The 17,797-nt window shown below is 47.2% G+C and overlaps 1 protein-coding gene across 1 annotated transcript; it reads right to left on the bottom strand.

Moving 5' to 3' along the window:
- Window positions 1–8,564: 8,564 nt before the first annotated feature.
- Window positions 8,565–12,784, bottom strand: LOC122373792 (60S ribosomal protein L18-like). Its single transcript, XM_043352161.1, has 5 exons — window positions 12,660–12,784; window positions 12,461–12,547; window positions 10,487–10,693; window positions 9,690–9,812; window positions 8,565–8,774 (listed from the first exon to the last, which is right to left on the bottom strand). Exons 1-5 carry the CDS (start codon window positions 12,660–12,662, stop codon window positions 8,628–8,630), a joined length of 567 nt encoding a protein of 188 aa, XP_043208096.1. The 5' UTR covers window positions 12,663–12,784; the 3' UTR covers window positions 8,565–8,627.
- Between the last annotated feature and the right edge of the window lie 5,013 nt (window positions 12,785–17,797).

The raw sequence follows: 17,797 nt of genomic DNA, 5'->3' as shown, positions 1-17,797 counted from the left end.
ATTTTTATTGGGCATTTATTTCTTTTAGAGACACACATATGTGTAATGAATAAGTTATTTATGGAAAACGTGATAGCAAACTATGGAAAACACAAACATGCTTGAAGAATTCTCCTGAAAAGTGGATTGCCGACCAAATACATTTCAGCGAGGGCATTCTCGCGCTCAGAAATTCGAGTGAATAAAGTGTTTCTTCTACTTTCATTTGCATTTATTTGCTGTTGAGGCATTGCAATAAATTTGTTAAAGAATTATTTAAATAGTCATTTAATTATAGCTCGGCTACTGTTTCAGTAATTTAAGTAAAGCCATTGACAATGAAGCTCCTACAATTTGAGCATCAGGATACGTACATTAACTGGATCAATTCAAGATATAGCTTATTTTCCTTCTTGTCATAAGCTCTTGACATTTTCCTTCTTGAAGATAAACTACTAAAATTCGAAGACTACGTACTTGAACTGAATTAGGTCAAGTTACAGCTTATTTTCTTTCTTATTCAAGCATAGGTACCTGTTACCTAACCTAAAGCAAAAAAGCAATTCCTCAAAAGATTGAAGAACCCAGTCTACATATCAAAGCATTTCAAGAAAAATACTCGGCTCAGAAGTCAGATCGAGATGCAGGAAGAGAAACAACACATTGATCCTTAACTGTGCCAGACAGAAAGTGAGGATCGATACGAATAGTGAGTAGGAATTAACAATTTTTTGACAAACTAAGGTATATCATCATTAATTTAAATATCTAATCAGAAGCCATGAAGCGCCCGTTATTTGTGTCATACGTGAGACGTGAGAATTATAGGCTAAAGACAATTATAATGCAGTGGCTGCCGAAAATCTATCATGGTTACTGGTGCTAAAATCCTCTTAAAAATCCCCTTTTAATTTGAAAAATAAATCCATATAACGATGAACACTCGTTTTTATGTGTTTTAGTGTGCATTTAGTTCCTGAAAATACATATTTTGAAATTGATCGTTGTCTGTATAATAAGCATCATTATAATAAACCATGAATTAATATGTGGAGGATGTTTTAATCTTTAAAATATCGTAACGTAAAATATTGTATTTTTATATCATAAAAACATTGAATTTATCTTAAATGAATTAAACTGTCTGAGAAGCTCGTCAAAGTACGCCACAAATTCTGGCGTGGAATAGGTGCCGACGATGCCGCAATCAGCTGATTATTGTTTGTGTTTTGAGATGTGCACAGCTGCTCACGGCTGAAATCATTCTACGGCACATCCAAAACTGGCGGTTACCAAAACCGTAAAGAGCGTGCCGTGTTTTCGATTTCACAGAGCTTTATAAGATTGCGTACTATATATCCAGCCTTAGAGTGCTGCCATATCCATTTCACGGCGTTTATAAGATTGGGCCCCTGAGCGAAATCCTGGATACGTGCCTGCAGGCTGCGAATGTCAGTTTTGATTTTCGGGGATATGTGCCTTCCCGGTTGACCTGACCTTGACCCTGACCTATGCTTGACTGACCCCTACATGGAGCTGACACTCTTGTAGGCCTTATATGATGGATTGTGCACCGTTTTGACAGAGTTTATGACGAGAGGCGCCCATTGCGAAGTCCTGAAGTCAATGCCACTGAAATCCCGATTTCAGGTATTTGACCTGACCTTGACCCGACCTGTGACCTCAAAATTCAACTTTAAAGTACTCATCTGAAGCGTCTCGTCGCGTTCTTTCGTTTGCCGCCTCGTGCGTTTCGCTGCGCCTATTGGTTCTCGAGTTATCGGCTGGGGGCGTTTAACGCCCCCCCCCAGCAAACGGTGGGGGGCGAAATACCCCAGCAACTGCCGGGTTAAACGCTGTTATTTCAGGACGTCCCCAGCGAAGCACAGTTCAGGACGCCCCAAACTCGGTATAAAATCACAGTCCCACCGGCCATCACGGCGGACCCTGCCCCCGTCCGCCGTTTGGCGGCTGACAACTGACAATGGCTGCCACCGCTGACAGACGGACGCTGCCCGGACGGAATATCCCCCCCCCCGCTCCCCTATTTCCCACGCCCTCCCCTCACACACCTCCCCCTAGGCACACCCTCGCCCCCTGGACACCTCCTACCCCGGCCGCCTCATTTCGTCCTGTGACCGACACGTCCCCTGTCGCCGGTAGCTAATTGTACCACCCCTCCCACTGGGCGACGGTGATCAGGGGACTGAACGTTTGTACAATACGAGCATTCGTATACCATTCGTCCATTCGCCGCCCCATTCACTATGTGGTGTGCCTACCCGTCAGTCAGCGCCCCGCAGTTGAAACGACGCACGGCGCTGACCGCTCAAATGACGAGCGATCAATGGAATGTCGGGCAGGAGCTGCACAGATAATGGGATCAGAGCTGTGTTCAGCGGGCTGCTGTATTCGCACAGCCGATAATAATCGATAATTGACGATAAAACGGCACACGATGCGACTGACTACCGTCAGGACGGGGATTAGCTAGGTAGGGGGGCCAAGAGAATGGCTCGTCAGTCTAGCAGCAGACTGATTTTCGCGAATATGCCCCTGTCACCACCGAATGTCGGTCAACCAGCAGCAGATAGATTGAGAAATTCGACGGCCTCGATACTGCACTGGCAGCGGATTCGCCGAATGTCTACCAGCATCAGATTCAGAAATTCGCTAGAAACTCTAGAAAAGAGTGAATGAGCTCCCCGCCCAGTACCGGCCAGGGTCAGGAGTCACGTGGGGTCATGTAGCCACCTGACGGGGTCAGATGTTGCCCCGGGGCGGAACCCCGGTAAAATGACCGCCGGCACCAACCACCCGATTCGGTTTCGGGACACCCTGTAGACAGCTGGCAGGGGTTCGCGGTGTCGCTGCTAACGCAACTGAGCACACAGCTGTGCGCCAGTTTGTGTTCCGCGCCGTATATGATACAAATTCTGTGAGGCTCCCAATGGACGACGGTGAAAACAGGACGCCTGGGGCGATTTGATCAAGGCTCTTGAAATTCACTCACACAAACCACGTGACAAACACCGTGTAGAAGGCGTTGAGAGGGGGAGAACTTCTAATAGTCACGTGACCACTTATGCCCTCCGCCGCCCCTGTTTTCTCACCGGCGTCCCTCCAAATCATATCGATTCAATTGTCTTTGTTAACTGTTAACAGACAGTAGGTAATAATATGTTTTTGGACTCCAAAAATACATGATTTCATTATACACCGCGTGAGTGTAACCAATTGCGGGAGACGGAAATCATAAGGAAGAAAAAGCCGCTGGTAAGATGGTCTTCATAAACGTAGCAACAATTTTGGGTGACACTGAAAGACAAAAATTACTTTAAAAAGTGCTGTAACCGCCTTGGATGATGCCTACACGTGATTTCCCAAATTGTTCAAGACTGTTACAGATAGGTTTGTTAAAAGTTTCAGGGTGTCCTATCAGGAAATAATGTTGACGCCCGTGCATTTTGTGTCTCTTTATCTTATTACTTAATATACCTATATGATCGCATGGCAAAATTCCAGACACTCCATCAACCTGTGATCCCTATCACTCACAACATCTGTTGCGTGGTGTATGTAGTGCATGCTAGGCAGAAGAGAAAGACCAACATTTTTTGGAAGATGGCCATCATTTGATATTCAACTAAAAACATATCATTAAAACCTAATATATTCATTAAATCCATGATAGAAACCATCCACTATTAGGTACTTGCTCAGAGCAATGCAAGGCCACAATTTTCATAAATCAATGTAAAAATTGAATACTTACGTTGACTAGGTTAAAATTACTTTCCCTGGGCTGAACTTCTCCACTGCTTGTTAGGAAGGGAGCTACCTACATTCCGATCAGTCAAATGCCTGTTGCAAAAGGTCAGGGCAAAAGCTGACATATGGCCTGCTTATTATCAAAGAGCTGACAGGAAACCAAGACATCTGAAATCAACAAGCCAAGCAGCATCCTTTCAAAACAACATTGAAAAGTTTTCTGAGAAGCTTATGACCTTGGCATCCCATCTTTACCAAAGTGAGCATCATAAGGACAGAACAAGTCAAAGATAAAAGCATTAACCGTAACAGATAAGGCAAAATCTCTAAAAGGGACATGGTCACACCAGCAGCATTCTTTACTGGAAGATTACCTACTGAATAAGTTTGATCATATATGGGTTATGGAAAACTGTAATTTAATCATGTTTCTCATGACCTGCTTCAACTTTATCTGATGTCAATGTGTCAGTGCAGGGTAGATGGAAAAGTAGGTAGCCACTAGCCCCGCAACCTGTAGAATTGCTGAGAAATTGCGCCACATTGTCGACTGTCAATTTGCCGCATCACGTAAGATTCAATGATAGATCACTTCAAAAACATAGCATTAAATAATAGATTAGCAGCATATTGATATCCAGTTCGGTGGGTGAAAATGGACATTGACATGAATGGACTGACCTGATGGCGAAAAGTCTGGACCAGCCATGCTCCAAGCGCCTCTTCCGGGGAACTCTTTGTGCATGAAGAAACGTTGTTGGCAACCCCAACAAAACTTCAACAGCTAATAACGCTGAGCTGATCAGTGAGATATGTCTAATTATTTTGATATATTCACTATCGAAAAACACCTGTCGTTGTTTACAACTGCGCCGTAAACGCCGCAAACGTCTAACATAGTCGAAATAATCAGCTGACTGCGCTTCCTGAGCGGCAAGTGCCGACATCTAGTGTCAAGATATAAAAGCTAAAGTCTGGCAGCTCGACGATCTTCAGTTGCTGGACTGCAATGCAAGAATATGAATAAACCACCAAAGTAAGGGTGTCTGTCTAGTGTCTAGTGTCTACTCTCTGGCACAGCCAGTGGCGGATCCAAGGGGGGGGGGTCATATGGGTACTGGCCCCCTTGGGGCCCATGGGGCACCACAGGCCTGTCAGGGGCACCACCGGTCTATCAGGGGTATCACAGTCCTGACAGGGGCACCACAGGCCCGCCAGGGGCACCACAGGCGGCACAGGCCTAGCAGCCGCAGGGACACCTCGGGCCTGGTGCCCCTGGACCCTGACACTTGACAGGACTGCGACGTGTCCCTGACAGACCTGTGGTGCCCATGGCAGGCCTGTGGTGCCCCTGCTAGGCCTGCTGGTGCCCCTGACAGGCTTGTGGTGCCCCTGGAAGGACTGTGGTGCCTCTGGCAGGCCTGTGGTGCCCTTGTCAGGCCTGTGGTGCCCTTGTCAGGCCTGTGGTGCCCCTGGCAAGCCTGTGGTGCCCTTGCTAGGTCGCTGGTACCCCTGGGCCCTGACAGGACGGTGGTGCCCCTGACAAGCCTGAAGTGCCCCCCGACAGGCCCGTGGTGTCCCTGACAGGCCCAAGGTGCCCCTGCGAGGCGGCGCGCCAAGGCTGGTGGTGCCCCTGGCAGGTATATGGTGCCCCTGGCAGGTATGTGGTGCCCCTGGCAGACCTGTGTTGACTGGTGCCCTGCTAGGCCGCTGGTGCCCCTGCTAGGCCGCTGGTGCCCCTGCTAGGCCGCTGGTGCCCCTGCTAGGCCGCTGGTGCCCCTGCTAGGCTGCTGTTGCCCCTGGAAGGACTGTGGTGCCCCTGACAAGTCTGACGCGCCAACGACAGGCCCTTTAGACACCAGGGCCAAGTTCGTCGGACTGACAATGATTCGCTTACCTGATAACGTTCCTGGTGAGAACTCAGTGTCCACAACATATATACACATAGCATATTCACACATAATTGCTTACAATTGGCAAATTTGGTTGTGGCTAAGACACTGACCAAAAAGTAAAATTGTTAAAAAACAAACAAACAAAAAACTGAAAATGGGGCACCACCAAAATTAAGTGGCCGAAATACGTTGAGGTTTTAATTTGGGTATAGGTAGGGGCTTCGATTTCGATTCATGACCCTCCCCTTGGAGTTTTCCTGGATCCGCTCCTGGCCGCACAGCAGCTCGTATCTCGAATGTCGCCGCCCGTGGATGACATGAAAGCAGGTCGTAAAGTTCTCCTCTTTGAGGCATTACGCCCCCACGGCTGATGTAGATTGCCTGACGAAAGTTTGAATTAGATGACACGCCGCGTCGCCGTTCCATCGTTTCCATCAGTCAAATCCAATTCCTCCATGCCCCACCCCACCCCGTTCGTTCCGGGATGGACGGGCATCCCCCGCCCCCTGCTCAGCGTCCCCAATTATTACTCAGTTATTTACCATCTAAATCACGGCCGAATCTACTCTTCAGCATTCGTCCTCCAAATATCCAGGGCGAGCTCGTCCTAATGTTTCAGCACACCGTTCTGTTCCAGGCCAGCACTCATCTCACCCAGAAAACTGGAGAACGATTCCAAATGTAGCATATCATCCCGGGTAGCTGTTTTAGAGGGTGGGATAGTCTCTCTTCACAGATCACCGCCAGACACTGCTACCCCGGCGATGGGATGGGACCAGACGCTGCGAGTTGCGACGCACCACACCAGCCACTAGTAGGTAACTGCCTAAGTGGTCGTTGTAGCCATACTTATCACCTATACGACCCGCCCTCTTGGCCTTACTGTGCGGTCTTCCAGGGTTCTAAACGGGCCTGGATAGTTAAATAGGTACTCGTGTAGCATAGACCACACTCGTGTATCATATGATTTTGAGCGAGAGATGAGAATGCCTAATGTCCGTTTTTACGACGGGCTATCCGGCGAGTGCACCTAATTTGACCAAATCTGCACCTAATCTCTTTTACAGCATTTTTTAGCACCTGAAACATTGCATAAAAAGGCAGCAGTATTTGGTCCGGTCATCAGGGGTCGCTGCTATAAGGTCAACTCGGTTCCAATTTTCACCTTTTTGTTTAATACAGGGCACAGGCCCTCAACATCGCATTAAGTGTAGTAAAGCATGTCTGCTCATTACTTGAACGCTGATTCGTCACCTCTGACCTTCCTCAAAAGATAAGTTCGACCTTTGCAGTAGGGGATTGTTGAAGATGAACCTCGACAAAAAAGATTAGCAACCAACTGCAAAAGCCGGCAAACCATTTCACATCCGGTGTACGAATTCGGCCTTGGTCGGGTCACCTAAGGTCCGGTCACCATGCAAAGTAACCCTGCCTATATTTCAAACCATACCCAAATGTATAAGGCTTCATTTATACTACCAATCATCTCCCTTCGGTCCTTCAATCGCAGGGTCAACTAAGGAGCTAATTAGGATAATAAAATCATGGTGATGGCCCGATTTATTCGTCATTCCGAGCAGTGACGTTCGTTTTGTTGTGTGAAACTATTATGCGGGACAGAGCGGCTGGGGGTCCGACCGACTGAAACGCGTCAGAACTGTTTGCCGTTTACATATAATAACCGTTTACACCTAAGGATTTCTCATATAGGTAGCGTCCGCTCCTCGGCTCTGTCGTCACGAGTAGACTGTTGTAGGCCGTGTGCTCCAAGTTATATTAACAATTAACATACAACCGATACCAATTGAGTGTCGATGACCAAGGTCGGAGGGATCCATTAGATACACTGGATGTTATTTTCATGGTTTAGTTTTAGGACGGTGGGAGTCCTTTTTCCACACAGCTCGTCACCGTTACTTGTATGTGAATTAACTTTTCGGCAGATCAAACTTCAATATTAATAAAGATATTCATTCAATTGTTTTGAAATAGTAGCTGATTGACCGCCAGACAGATATTCGTAATTCGGCAGATATTTGAAAAAGGCCCCTTCGATTTCGCTCAAAATCGGCAACTACCTGTAACCTGCATGCATAGCAATTTGAGCCCGTATCATAACTCTAACGGGATTTTGCCGGGCATAAAGAAATGTAGGCTTTACCGTCGAATACGACTAAAGCATAAAAAATGACGATCCCTTCAATTTCATTCATCCTTGTTATATCAATCGTAACGGAATTTTGCCGGGCATCCGATTATTTGGAAATATTAAATGAGCCTGATAATAGATCGTTAGACAGAGACCTCCAGCGCGACGTGGTGGCGGCCTCAGCGCCAGCTACGCGGCCCAAAGAGCCGTATGGCTACGGTACCGTTCCAGCGTTAGCCGAGAGACATAGATCAGCAGGGAGTTGAATGGTACACAAATCTCCATTTCGATAAATTCGACACCAATAATGGTCTTGCTGCGAACCATCCATATAACTTATGCGAGCGATCCCACGATTTACCAAGTTCGGTTAATAGGCGCCCCACTGCCGCCAGTGACACCTACTGGCGGTCCATCAAGGCTCCAATTCATTCAAGACGGGTCGGGCGAGACCGGATTCAAATAGTTCGACCTATCCTCTATCGCATTTCCTTCATCTCAGTCCCCCGCGCTTTAATGCAAATTTGAATCGCTCACTGCCACTTGCTCAGACAATTCAGACCCCCGGTAAACCTTTCAGTCCCAGAACAACGACTGACGACGCTGTCGTTCCATTCCTCAATCATCTCAGCCGACATCACCCGACCACTCATTCATTGCGTCTCTCCTACTCCTCACTTCCTAATGTCTCAACTCGCACACAGCCCCGTGCCTTATAACCCACCTCCTCACAGCTCTGTAACTCAACTCGGCAACTCCAAACGTCTCCGTCGCTGTCTGGTGGCATGTATTGGACAACTTTGGGGGCGGTGGCGCGGTACAGAGTGAGCCGACTACTTCTTGTAGCCGCAGCTGGAGCGCCGGCCGCGGGCGCGCTCAAACTTCCTGCCCTTGCTGCGCACGAACGGCTTGGTATGGCTGTGCGGCACGCCTGGCGCCAGGCCGAAGTGCTTGTTGGCCTCGCGGGCCGTGCGGCGACCCTGTGGACAGAGAGAGGGGGCGTCAGGGTGGTGATCCCTCTGTCTCCTGGGACGAGGACAACGTGTGACAGTGAGCTCGTAATTTTCATACACTCAGAAGGTAGGTGATGTGAAAAATGAGATCAAATCACGGCCTATGAAATCATTGTACACTAGAAGTTAAAAAAATGTGAGACGAGAGAACGAACTAGTCAGCGTCTACGGCCGTAAACTAGAGGTAATCAGAACATTTAAGTCATGACACTGAGAGAATGCGTCCTTACTCTCAATTACGTCAATAAGTAACCGCAAAGGATCGAGGGGCTATGCAGCCGCTGTAAGCCAATGAAATGTAAGAACAACACAGGCACATCAATACAGACAATCTCATCAAACCAGTCACCTCCTTTAAAAGTGTTCACGTAACAACCAACTAACCGAGGCGACATACACAGACGTTTTTCCAAGAGATTCACAATTTCCCCTGCATCAATGGTAATCACCGACCTCAGACATTACCGGGACCAGACTCGGGCTGCAGCGAGGTGGAACACGAGAACACGGACACCAACGTATAACGTAGAACCAGACATTGGATCACGCAATCATAACGTACTGACAACTTGTCAACCTGACCCCATCTCATTGTGCTGATCATACGATTGATCCCATCGCATCGCAATAATCGTTTTCGTATCGTACCCGATCTACAGCATACGCCACCGTACGACATTTGATAGTAACATTCTTATTCGCATCGTGATACAATATTAAGTCTGCTCGTGCCTAAAATATACCAGATCCAGCCGTACCATGTCTAAAGTTAGATCGTATCGCATCGCAGGTGATCCATCGTTTGTAAATGTATCGTATCGTACCTTTTCAAGCATTCGGTGAACAAAGGGGAAAGAATCCGAACGTATTCGCCTCTCGTACCTGCATGAGCACCGTGTTCTTGCCGGTGGGCGCGCGCAGTGCCAGCTGGTCAAAGGTGATGATCTCACCGCCCGCCTTGAGGATGCGCGCGCGCGCCTGCTCTGTCACGCGCAGGGCGCACACCTGTCGGAGGAGGGGGGGGGGGGGGCGGGCAGGGTCAGCAGGGGAGACAACACACGGCAGGGAGGGAGAGTAACACCGGCGACACGCCGATGGTAACTGAAGATAGAGATGTTGGAAAAAATAAACGCACCATTTAACAGTCAAAACTAAACCTTAAGCATGATTTGCTAGACCAAATAAATATGCCCATCTGTAATAAGTTCATTCTCTCGTCATGACTGACTACTGTCATGACTATATGAGAGAATATGGATTCCCATGTGCGGACGAGGACGAACGGCGCGAAGGGACAAACGAGCTGACTGTCACACTTTGTTTCGACCTTTCCTCTCATTTTAACAGAATTGAGATGAAACCCAGCACAGCTTGTCCATCTTACTCCCCCTCTCCCCTCAGCGCTTACCGACAACCCTTTCCAGTGCAACACGTCAAGAGGTTACCGGGTAACCAGTGCTCTCTATTGTGTTTATTTATTTCATAGGGCATAGGGGTGCGCCGACTGATGGTTCTTTACCAACCACAAACGTAAGCGTTTTAAAGTGTGTCGACAGCAGTGTCATTCATTACGCGCCCGTACCTGGCACCTTCCCACTCGTCTCATTCTTCCTCCCTCTTCCCTACCCGTCCTCCTCTCTTCCCATCCGTCCCTTCTCCCCTCTCGGAGTGCCACTCACCGTCATCTTGGGCACCTTGAAGATGCGCACGTCGTTGGTGACGGTGCCCACCACCACCACGATGCGGTTCTCGCGCTCCGGCTTGTTCATGAAGCGGATGATGCGCGCCAGCGACATCGGCGGACGGTGGATCTTGCTCATGAACAGACGCTTCAGGATGATGCGGTTGAACTTGGCGCCCGTGCGGCGCGCCAGGAACCGGTACAGCTGTGTGAGGGAACGGGCCGGTCAGTAGGCGTTTTATATCAGAGGTTAGGTTCGAAAAAGGGCACTTGGTATTATGGTGTATCTTAGCTTACTCATTTTGTTTTATGGGGATGTTCTAAAAGCCAATACATTAACAAGTTGTTATACACTAGAAAAAATAAGAACAAAATGTTTCTCAAATGAAGAAATCAGTCCTAAACATGAGCTTAACATTGATCCTTTTTTTGCCAACAGCATCAAAAATAGATCCCCCAAATATCACCTGATTCACTAAAAATAACGCCCATCCTGCTGCTCAGGCAGACATATTTTTCTATCTATTTATTAAACAAAAGATAGTGTTTCAGAAAAATAGGCTGATTTTATATGAAGATGTAGAAAACTTATTCTCACTTGGTAAGTCACGTTCACTTGGTATTGTCATGTTGATTACATATCCTCAAAGTTTGGAGTCATATTTCAGTATGTTGTACAGTCTGTCTTAAAAGTACCGCGCAAAGTGACGGTAGATCCATCAAGCCTGACCGAGGAAGGGCCTGCTATAATTTGAAAGTCACCGAACCAATGGAGCTGGGGAATGGACGAGGATGTCCATTGCTTCGGTGACTCAAATTTGGCAGTCCTTCATCGGTCAGGCTTGATGGATCCACCGTCACTTTGCGCGGTACTTTTAAGACAGACTGTACAGGAGGCTGAGCACTGTTTCAGGACCAATCTTTTCCTTGTTAATTTATCCACCAATCATAAAATTTTCTGGGTGGAACAATTCATTTTCATTTCAGGTGGTCCAAGTGGTTTTCAGGCCAGGGGCTGGATACGTACCAGATCGGAATGACTTTTTGATGACTGGAATCATATTCTCCGTGTCAGATTTCATGAGAATTGCCTTCAAAACGCCGAAATTCCTCGTACTTACCCCCAAAACGAAATTTTATAGGTTCTCCTGTATCAGTGTTAGTTACACTGCAGCTACACACAGCATGGCTTTATGCGCCATAGATAGCCTCGCCTTCGCCAATTATGTATAAGATTAGAGATGAAAGTGCACTAAAATGCTGCACAAACCATCAAGAAACATGTTTTGCCCAGTACTCAGGGCGTAGCAGTGCAGTGCCAAAGGCAATGCCTTAGGAGAGATTACAGGCAATGTTATGTCACATATTTTTAGGTTAAGTGGTTGTGCATTAAGCTTCAGGCTTTAGTTCTATGAGGCCATACCTATTTTATTTTCAATGTATTGGAATTCTAGATCACTCTATAACGTTACAGTTCTGCTGCACCTCGCACAGACAGCGCATAAAAATCTTAACGGCATCGGTAGTGTAATTTCGATGTTGGAAATACCGTTGGGATATTTGTGATAAATTGAAAGTTAATGCCCATTTACTCATATTCATGATATTTTCCATGTTATTTAGCATCGAGAAGTAGATTCTGGCAATATGAATTATGTCTTTTGTTAGGTAAAGGTCTAGACCCTCACTGGTTTTCACTGGTTTTCCTTTGAACATGACCCTATAAGAGGCAGTGCTGTCAAAAGATTATAAATTGGAACACTCCAATTCTAGATTATTTCCCTGGTAAGTCACCAACTGATATTTGAATTCAGGATGGCAAATAGTGTAAGAATCTGCAAAATGTATGCTGATGCTTGAAAAATAGATCAACTTCCGGAACATCTAACGAGAACTGCATATACTACAAAGTGCAAATTTAATAATTCTGTAGCAAAAAACATCTTACTTAACCAGCAGACAAAACACTTACCTTAACCAGCAGACGAAGGTAAACATCCTGAGACTTCGGCTCAGTGCGCCGACTTTTGCGGTCGTGTTTATGACAAAGATCGATGCCCTGTAACAAAAAACCACGAGTCAAGCAACAGAGGATAGAGGAAGGTTCAATTTGTTGAGAACATGTTCATTATATATCACTACAAATACACAATATTGCAATGTTTACACACCATCCTGCACCAATCTGTGTAGTTTCACAGGAAAAGAAGTTTCGGCAGCGCCGCCTTTTACATTTAATAAAATATTGCTAGGCCTTTCCTGATACAATTTTGTTTTTGTCAGATATCACCAAGTTTTATGGTTATTCAATTAAATAAAATATAAAGAATCTCATTTTTGAAAGGTAAAATTCTATTCAATAGAACCATTCGCATTTTGAACATATACATTTTAGCAACGATATTTTGGGCATCTAAATCGAGGCAAAAAAAACATTTTTTGTTTCTTTTGGTCTTCTCAAAAGCTATCAAAAGCGAGGGTCTTCTTGAAAAATAAAAACTGGAAAACAATACAAGATTTCTATGATTGTACATATCCTATTTTATTTTAAAAACTTGATGATTGCTTGTCTATAACCCGGTTTACATAGCATATTTGACGAGGCTCTAGCTCGTTAATTTGGCGATAATTTCGATGCAGTGTTCTTCAAATATTTAGAGGGGATCATTTTGTAAATTGTTATGCACCATTGGCATCTTTTGCAACATCACGGACGGAGATATAAGCTTGCAACAAACCCTATGTAAACCGGGTTTATGTATCTGGCGCACTTCAGACATTTGACAAGACGATCGATTTCTGATCATAAGGGTAAGAGAGCTATTACAAAACAAGGTATTTTGGACCTAATGAGCATGTTTCATTACTGCTTCAAGTACAACACTCACTGAACTCTATAATGTGGAATGCGCATTGGCCGCCAGATGGTGTCCAACGGTGCCGCCATGTTGCGCAGACCAGGAAGCGGCCGCCGCCTGTGTTGGGGAATAGGGAATTCGGGACCTCGATTTACGTTTGCGGTCGCTGCATCCGTTACGTTCAAGCTATGTGGACACGGAACCCGGCATCTTACGCAGAATTGAGTGGAGAATAAGATGAAATCCTAAAAACTTCTCAGATACAAGGAACTAATACGTTAAGCCCTTATAAGTCAATGGGGAAATATGAAAATTGCTATTTTGGCGCCGAGAATGATCTGAAACTATCTCAAGCATATAAAATCGTGATTTCATGCACTCCTTGCAAGGTTCTATGCTTCATCTTTGCATTGTTGCCCTTGCGTGACGTCATTTGTGACGTCACAAGGGTCACAGTTTTTCTTCAATAACTCCCGATCAAATTGAGCTAGCGAGTCGGGAAAGCCACCAATGGACTCAGGAAGACCTGCCGAATCGAATGATATGCGACATGACCTCTTTCGACCAACTTCGTGACCTGGGGGTGCTGACCTGACCTTGACCTGAGGTCAACACCCTAAGTTGACCTGACCCGAACAAAAAGTATATCACTCGATGCGCCTGAGCTAGTTGAACACGATGATGCCAAAATCGCGGCTCTACGGCCATTTTTGGCGAAGTTATTTACCAAAAACCGAACCCGTGCCTTAGATCACTTGACCTGACCTCAGAGGTCACCGGTTGACCCGGGACCTTTACAGTGGGTTCCTACCAGTCACTCTGCATTATCCTTTGTCGCAAACGACCAATTTACCGCTTAATTCTAGTTTAATTAGCGGCGCATTAGCGAGGTGGGTTCAATCAACCCCCTCGGCCGGGGCAAATGTAGGTCCGGCGAGTGAATTTGAGGAATTCTGAAGATACGATCGTGTTCCCCACTCAATTCTGCGTAAGATACCGGGTTCCGTATCTACGTAACTTGAACGTAACGGATGCGGCGGCCGCAAACGTAAATCGAGGTCCCGAATTCCCTATTCCTCAACACAGGCGGCAGCCGTTTCTTGGTCTGCGCAATATGGCCGCCACCGTTAGACACTACGGCCAATAGGGTTCAAGCGGCATTGCTCCCCTGTGACAACACTGGACACACACAAGAGCCCTGATCGGCGGCCGGCTAGTACTCTTGCCCGCGCTCACATACGTGCACGTTACCCCGGCAACGGGCTATTGACCAATGAGAAGCGAGAAAAGTGTTACGTCACTGCGATTTTTCATATACCTGTGCCCCCCGGACGTGACGTAGTGTGCTCGCGCGCGTGCAGGGTCTCTGCGATCGAAAAAGAGCGCTAGCAGCGCGCCACTCGACGCCGCAATTGTCAAAAGCGGCGTGTTAGTGTGCTTTATTATGAATGACTAGAATACAGGTTTGCGACTTACGCATACGTTTTAGAGTTGAGGTTTGTGACTTACGCATGTATGTTTTAAGAAGAGTCGGTCGGTCCCTACGCAGTAGATAGGTCAGTAAAGTAGATACCCTACGCCTGTGATATCCCTACACTACCCTACTACTGCACTAACCTACCACTCCCCCTACCCTACCCCTACACTACTCAACCCAGCTCTACCCCTACACTAACCCTACACAACCCCCTTCCTACACTACCCCTGTCCCCTACACTGCCGCTACTTTACCCCTGCCCCAACCCCTGTCACTACTTAACCTCAACCCTACCCTACCCTAGCCTACCCTACCCCTGCCCCACCCCCAACCCCTGCCAGTACTTAACCTCAGCCCTACCCTACCCTACCCTACCTTCCCTACCTACCCAACCCCACCCCACCTTACCCTACCCTACCCTACCCTACTCTATCATACCCTACATATACTATCCCATACCCTACCCATACTCTTTTCATACTCGACCGAAGCGGTGTTCCAAATTTGAGTGCAGTCGGCTTATTAGTTCTTGAGATATAAAAGCGGTCCCTACACGTGCGTACACGCTAGTTGAAACTCCAGATGACTTGCGCCAGCCACCTGTCTAAATGGTTCCCAACAGTGTGCAAAATTTGAGCGACATCGACCCAGCCGTTTCTTAGATGGAGAAGCGGACCCTGTCACATCACGTGTACACGTGCAGTCGGTCCACCACATCTGTAACACACCAGTAAAACGCCTTTTGGGCGAAGAACGAGCGAGCGAGATAGTGAGCCCTGCACGTGCGCAAGGGCAAGAGGGTACTTCCAACGGGCTGGTGCAAAGCACCCTTCTAACCGGTCGCTAGCGGTGTGCCAAATTTGAACGCAATCGGCCCAGCCGTTCCTGAGATCTGGAAGCGGCATTCTGCACGTGCGCACGTGCAAGCGGGGTCCAAAGTCCAAACTGACTTTTGCACGGCACACTACTAACTGGTCCCCAACCGTGTACCAAATTTGAGCGCAATCGGCCCAGCCGTTCTCGAGATCTGGGAGCGCCCCTGCACGTGCGCACGTGCTGTAGCACCCCAACTTTAACACATGCAGATGAATTATCTGATTGAGACCTAACTGTGTACCGAGTTTCAAATCAATCAGCCCAACCGTTGTGCCGTTATTGAGGTTGCAATTTTGGGGGTTCTTAAAAAAATGTCCAACTTTACCACGCGCCACGTGCGGTGGTTCGCAAGAACGCAGGGTGGCCATCACACCACAAAACTTTTACGTCCAAGTGACATTCAGTAAAGAAGACCGCTTGTCAATCGGATGTCCCGTTCCTGAGAAATTAGCTTTTGAAGAGCGTCCCCACGGCCGGCCGGCCGGCCGGCCGCTCATACTCAGGATTTTCCCTTAATTCAGTATGAACTCGCTCGCTCGCTGCGCTCGCTCGCTCGTAATGACCATGCATCGCCTGGTGAGTGGTCAGTGCCCTGCCTACCGACAATCCAAGTTTCAGAGATATCGGCCCAATGACGTCTAAGTTATTGCTGTTTCAAAGTTATGTTATTTGCTGTTGAGCGTTTATGTTAACTGTTTTCGAATTCCCCTAGGCGAGAGGTGGATTGCGGCCTTGCTGTGCTGGCTATCATATGGGCGATGAGCCATCGATCGGATTTTGCCGGAAAATACGTCTAACGTTAAATAGTATAACGTCACGTTCCACCACCTCGTGAATCTATGTATAGCACACTCTTAGCAATTGCCGGCCGGCCGGATGCTACCTTTGGACAAAGGCGAGCGAAAAAGATCGACGCTGACCAGTCGCGAACTCCCCGCCTCCGGATTTCCAGCCGGACACCCAATCCACTCGGCCACGCGGCCAGTGGACGAGCGGCGAGTATTACGCGTATTCAAAGCACACGGTGGTATTTCCGTCATCCGGCCGCCGCGTTCAATGCCCGCCGCCGCTACGACGGAAAACGTGCGTCAAAAACGGTACAATCATTGCGCTGTTTCTTAGAGCCCTTGTTGACTTTTTGAAAATATTTTGGGTGTGTAGTGATCAGAAAAGAATGCTCTTTAAAGCAATGGTAGATTTATAGCCATAGGTCTATGTTATCAGTACATTATGACGGTGGAAAGATGATGAGACCGCTTAAACGTAAAACTTGCAATTTGTAAGCGCTTAATTATAAAGATGTGCGAGTGAATGGCCGAAAATCAATGTTTTCTGAAAAGATCCGATCCTATTGTAGTCTGTGAACTGCATCCCGTGTCGATCAAATGCACCGTTTTCAAATGCCAATGCATGTCCTGAAAAGTATAAAAAACGGCCCATTTTTCAAGTTTATAGGCCATTTCTTTGCGTGTGGTGAGTGTTTTACAAAACACTGTGTTGCATACGCTAGATCTGTTTCTGCTCTATCGATCGGTGGTAACCTCGTGTCGCTGCGACCCTCCGTTGCCGAGATATAGGCAAAAGAGTCGAACCGTTTTTTGGGACGGTGGCCGTCTTTCGCTCGTAATGTTAAACCAATGGCGATCGTACCTCTTTTTTAAGACGCTGCCGACGACGTCCCCGTCGACGGATGGCAACCAAATTTTGATACGATGGTTAGCCCCACCTAAATTTTGTGCCCACAAAATTTCACGCCGCTGCGCTGCACCGTTCCGGCGCTAGACACGCAAATAGCGATGACAGGTTTCGGCTGTGACCGACAACTTCAAATTCATAATATAGGGGGACTAGATGGCATGTTTTGCGCTATAACTTTATGTTTTGATTAAATTGGTTTTACGGATGCATTATGCTGGGTTAAAAATCGTTTTATTTGTATTATTTGGGTCCCTACCCATGCCCTACCCTGCCCATACCCTACCTGCCTATACCCTACCCTGCCCATATCCAACTTCTATCCTATCCTACCCATCACCTAACCATACTCTGCCCTGCCCATACCCTGCCCTGCCCATACTATAACCCTGCCCATATCCTA

This window comes from Amphibalanus amphitrite, unplaced genomic scaffold (assembly GCF_019059575.1).
Source record: "Amphibalanus amphitrite isolate SeventyFive unplaced genomic scaffold, NRLGWU_Aamphi_draft 001552F_arrow, whole genome shotgun sequence".
NCBI classification, from domain to species: Eukaryota; Metazoa; Arthropoda; class Thecostraca; order Balanomorpha; family Balanidae; genus Amphibalanus; species Amphibalanus amphitrite.
The sequence above is the reverse complement of the archived record's forward strand: the minus strand, read 5'-3'. Positions and strand labels throughout refer to the sequence as shown.